Raw genomic sequence first — 5,256 nt, forward strand, 5'->3', positions numbered from 1 at the left:
GACCAGGCTGGCCTCAAACTCAGAAATCCACCTGTCTCTGCCTCCCAAGTGCTGGGATTGAAGGCGTGCGCCACCACCGCCCGGCCAATTTTTTTTTTTCTTATAACTCTCAATTTGGCAAATCTAAAACAACAGAGAAATCCAACCTCAAAAATTGTCTAAATAGGGGCTAGAAAGACAGCTCAGCAGTTAGGAGCACTGGCTGTTCTGCCAGAGGTCCTGAGTTCAATTCCCAGCAACCACATGGTGGCTCACAACCATCTGTAATGGGATCCAATGCCCTCTTCTGGTATGTCTGAAGCCAGCTACAGTGTACATAAAATAGATAAATAAATAAATCTTTTTTAAAAATTGTCTAAAAAGGCACAATGGCACACACCTGTAATCCTAGCACGTTTTTGATCTTGTACTCTGTAAATAAGTACAATTATTATGTCATTAAAAAATTAAATATAGGGGGGCTGGAGAGATGGCTCAGCAGTTAAGGACACCAACTGCTCTTCCAGAGGTTCTGAGTTCAAGTCCCAGCAACCATCTGTAATAGGATCTGATGCTCTCTTCTGGTGTCTCTGAAGAGAGCAATGGTGTACTCATATACATAAAATAAATAAATAAATCTTAAAAAACTTAAATATATGAAAATATGGATGATTATGGAAAGATTTAATACAAGACCAATATTAAAGACTCATTAAAATATAAACTAAAACTGTGTCTTTTATTTTTATTATTTTTTAAGTTATTCGTATCTGTGTCTGTGTGGATTTGAGCAAGTGCAGTGTCCTCAAAGACCAGAAGGGTAGCATCAGATCCCCTGGAACAATGGTTTCCAACCTGAGGGTCATGACCCCCCAGGGGGCCAAAAGAGCCTTTCACAGGGGGGTTGTATATCAGAAATCCTGCATATCAAATACTTATATTGCCAGTTCATAACAGTAGCAAAATTACAGTTCTGATGTAGCAATGAAAATAATTTTATCGTTGGGGGTCACCACAACATGAGAGAGTGGATTAAAGGGTTGTGGCATTAGGAAGGTTGAGAGCCACCGCCCTGGAGGGAGTTACAGGGAGGTGTGAGCAGTCTGACATGGGTGGTGGGAAGTGAACTCTGCAAGAGCAGGAAAAAACTCATCCTTCTGGCTCTCTAGAACTGTCATCCACGCTAAGATTCAGGAGAGCTGCCAGGCTGACCAACTCAGCTACCACCCAGGCTCAGATCCAGGGCTTTGAGTTGACCCGCGCCCACTTCTACTCCATCTGTGAACTGTTGGAGCATGTGAAGGGACGGGTCCTGCAGATCCAAAGCTGCAGGGTCTCCATGACACAGGGCAACAACAGGATATCTGAGAGGAGTCCTGGTGAGGATCCAGCATTGATAGCGTAGCAGAAACCAGAGGCCTGGAACCAGACCCATGACTCATTGCAATGAACATTTGCAAACAAAGAAGTGTGGACAAAAGGGTATACTCTGGGAGACACTGTGACACACTACAGCTTCCACGACAAGATGTTTGTTTGGGTTTTTTGGGGGGAGCCGGGTAGGTTGCAAGGGCAGAGGGCAGATAGGAAGGAACAGGGAGACGAGTGCGATTGGGGTGCATGCTGTGACATTCAAAAAGAGTCATTACAATTTTTTTTAAAACATCCAGTATAACACTATATGCAGGATGATGATTCAGGAGTATGCATGATCAGACCCCAGTCAACAGTGGTTGCAATTGTTTTTCCTTGTTTTCTCATCGAGTGAAGGATCAGAGTCGGCCTTGAACATGCTGGGCAAGTTCTTTACTGGTCCAGTGTTAGTGAAGTGTTTAAAGGAAGGCCTTTAAAAGGACTGCCATTTAATCTTGATATTCTTATTAACAAGAAAAAGGGGGGAGCACCTTCTCCTAAGGGTTAGAGGGTTATGAATATAAGGGGAAATTTTCATTTTTCCTTCCCAATAAAAGAATAGATGAAGTGTGTTCATGCCCAGTCAAAGGATCCTTTTTTGCTCGGGGACACGTTCTCTCAAACATTCTGAAGGAAGGCCATTTCGCATGGATGATTGTTGAACTTGCAATTCTTTCCTATCTCAGTGGTAAGTTACTACTAATACAGAGTCCTGTAGGATGTACAGCCCCTGAGGGCTACTTAGTACAGAAGCTTGGACTCCAGGCACCAGCATGGGCAGTGTTTTAAAAAGCAGGGGCCTCTCTTTCTGACTTTGTCTCTCTGGACCTGAACACTCTCTTAGGTCTTTGGTACTCATTTGTTAGTTTGAGAAACATTTATGGTAAGGGGACCCAACTGAGGCCCACCCCACCCCCAAAAAGAGGGTAACCACTGCTTCGACATCACACCTTTCTGTTTTTCTTGAGAGAGAGGCTTTCTCTGTGTAGCCCTGGCTGTCCTGGAATTCACTCTGTAGACCAGGCTGGCCTCAAACTTACAGAGATCTTCCTGCCTCTGCCTCCTGAGTGTTGGGCTGGGATTAAAGGCGTGCGCCACCCACCCCTGACCACACTTTCTTTCTTCCTGACCACACTTTTTTTCTTTCTTTCTTTTAACTTTTTTTCTTTTACACACTTTATTTCTTGAACCTACCTCCTCACACCTCTCTCTCTCTCTGCTACCCCTTGGGTCAAGGACTTGGCTACTTGGACATTCACAATAACCCTGCTGCGTCGTGGTGCCCCAAGCTTTCTTCTGTCTGATCCACCCTTCTCGCGCTATTGAGTGATCGCCTCAACAACACAAAAATCTCACTCTCTTCAGCCTTCAAATGCCCACTTCATTCTCAATAAAGTCTCCTACCCCTGACATAGCAAGACATAACTGAAGACCTTTTCAACCCATACCCCAGCTAACCTAACTGTACCCACCATCATGGGCACACAGAACCTCCTCTTCATTTCTGTTTATATCCTCTAACTATTTCAGATTCAAGTTAATTGGCCCTTGGAGCATGTCTGTCACTCCCTCCTGTGGCCTCCTCAGGCTGAGACTTCTCACTTCTCCCTGGATCCCAGACCAGCGCTCTGGACACCTGTGCTTTGTCCCTGATACCTAATGCAAGGCCCAGTTACTAGGGGCTGCAGCAGTGGCTGGGACTTCCTGTCTCTGTTACATCCTTCCAGGCTGATACTCCAAAAGACAGAGGGAAAATCCGTTTATTCCGAACCTTTGAAGGTTCCCCAACTGCTTGAAAATAACACTGAAAAATTGTTTCCTCGCTATGTCAAAATCTCCCCCAGATCCCTCAACTGTTTATCCAGTGTTGGTGTTACATAACTGTAGGCTGATGCAGTCTTAGAGGAATCCCATTATATAATTCACTCCTCACCGCAGCTCACTTGTCCTGTTATAAACCTCGACTGGGCAATGGGAAGGAGGGACCGGACAGAGAGCTCTGCACCCGGGCTTCCATCATCCCAGTGGCCTTTCCATGATGCTCGCCTGGTAACTGGGCCCAAGAAGACATTCCCTCCACCTCTGCCGGCCTGCAGAAACCCTGGCTCCAGATAACTGCCTTTGGCCTCCTCTTCCAGCCAGGAGCCGCTAAGACCCGTTCTGATTTTTAGCTCTGTAGCAGCAAAGACTGTGCCAACCCAGCAAAGATATGTTTTTCTAGAACAGCGGGGGTGTTATTACAAGTGTTCAGCAAGAGAGGATAAGGAAGCTAAAAGGGTGGAAGCATCTTAAAAATAGCTTGTAATATGGGAATTGCCTGGCCAGCCAAAGATCCGGACGCCGCAGGGCGTTTTCCAACCACTGTTTGGCAGGTGGTCCACCCACTTATCGCCTCCTCGTATTCCCTGATGGCCAAAGCAGAGGCCCTTGCTGCTCAATTCCCACCTGGGCTGTAAGGATGCGTGCAGCCCCACTGGTAAAGGAAGGCAAGCTCTGAGTCAGAAGAAAGTTCTAGGTGTTTCTGCCAACTGTTGTTTGTACTTGCTCCTTTAAGATTGTCTCTGTAAGTCACCCCGAAATAGATACAGTAGTGGGCACCCACCCAGGAGGCAGAGTGAAAATATGCAGGAGTGGGGGTAAGGAAGGGGCACAAAGCCCTATAAAGGACTGGGGGGGGGGGGGGGGTCACTCTGGGTGAGCTGGGGACAGAGGCGCCAAGTAGGGACGGAGGCCTGGGTGAGAGCACACTAGGGATGCAGAGGGATGAGTGGAGGGACCGGCCCCCACACTCACCGCGGGTGGGAGCCGGGCGGGGCCTCGTGGGGTCCGCTCCTGGGGCCCCCAGGCCTCGGACTCGGCCAGCAACTGATCCAGCAGGAGCAGGGTCTCCTCCCGGCCGCCGGGGGACGTCGCAGGGCGGGGGTCGCAGCCGCTCTCCTCCTGCACCGCGGCGGTCGGGGCCTGGTCAGCCGCCCCGCCCTCCGAGGCTGTCTCTCCCGGGCCTGTCTGCCGCCTGTCAGGGCTGCGCCGCCGCCTCGGGATCCGGCCGCTCCGGCTGCTGCCGCTGCCCATGGCGCGCACCCAGCCTGGAGCGCGCAGGCGGGGAGCCGGGCGGAACCAAGGCAGGAACGCGGCAGGCGGGATGGGGCGAGGGAGCAGCAAGGGGGGTTCTGGAGGACTGAGCGGCGGAGGGTGCGATGGAGGGACGGAGGGGGGGGATGAGTCACAGGGGATGGGAGCTATGAGAGATGAAGGGAGCGGGAGGAGTCACGGGGAGCGGGGAGGCGCGGGGATGGAAGAGACAGAGAGGCAAGGGTGATCTGGGAGGCTGGAATGAGGTAGAGACTAGGGGAGGTGGGGGGGACGCTTCTTAGAGGCAGAATGGGAGGATGGGGAAAGACTTGGAGATGAAGGACGGGGTGGGGCGGGGGGAGCTCTGGGGGACAGGGAGAAAATGAGGAAGGTGACCCTAGGGGAAGGAAGGTAAGAGGGATGAGGAGAGGGTGGGAGTGACTCGCTGGGAGACTCTCAGGAGGTGGGAAGTTTGGGGTAGGGTGGTACTGCAGGGAGGTGCAACAGGGTTAGTGTTGTATGGAAGGGAGCCTTACAGGGTGCAGGGAAATCAGGGCGAGAGGATCATCTTGGGGAAATTTGGAGGAGCCTCATGGAGCACGGGTGAGCGTCATTGCTGGGGCAAGAGGATCAAGACACCGGCTGAAGGGAGCTGGGATGAAAGACAGGAATGCTTGCAGCAGAGCCGGCTGCCGGGGAAGGGGAAGATCAGGAGTCAGGGTTGGAGAAAAGAGGTCGTTGCAGCTTCAGGTACAGGTTTGAGAGAGCAGAGACAAAGTGAGTGGGGGAGAG

The 5,256-nt window shown here is 50.7% G+C and overlaps 1 protein-coding gene across 1 annotated transcript in view; it reads right to left on the minus strand.

Annotated features, from left to right (window-relative positions):
- Positions 1-5,250, minus strand: part of Cys1 (cystin 1) — a 16,353-nt gene extending 11,103 nt beyond the window's left edge. Inside the window, exons 1-2 of the mRNA XM_031356939.1 lie at positions 5,001-5,250; positions 4,186-4,570 (exon numbers count right to left, since the gene is read on the minus strand). Of these exons, the coding sequence (XP_031212799.1) occupies positions 4,186-4,464 (279 nt within the window). The 5' untranslated portion in view covers positions 4,465-4,570; positions 5,001-5,250. The remainder of the gene's footprint in view (positions 1-4,185; positions 4,571-5,000) is intronic.
- Between the last annotated feature and the right edge of the window lie 6 nt (positions 5,251-5,256).

The sequence above is a fragment of the Mastomys coucha genome, unplaced genomic scaffold, assembly GCF_008632895.1.
Source record: "Mastomys coucha isolate ucsf_1 unplaced genomic scaffold, UCSF_Mcou_1 pScaffold6, whole genome shotgun sequence".
NCBI classification, from domain to species: domain Eukaryota; kingdom Metazoa; phylum Chordata; class Mammalia; order Rodentia; family Muridae; genus Mastomys; species Mastomys coucha.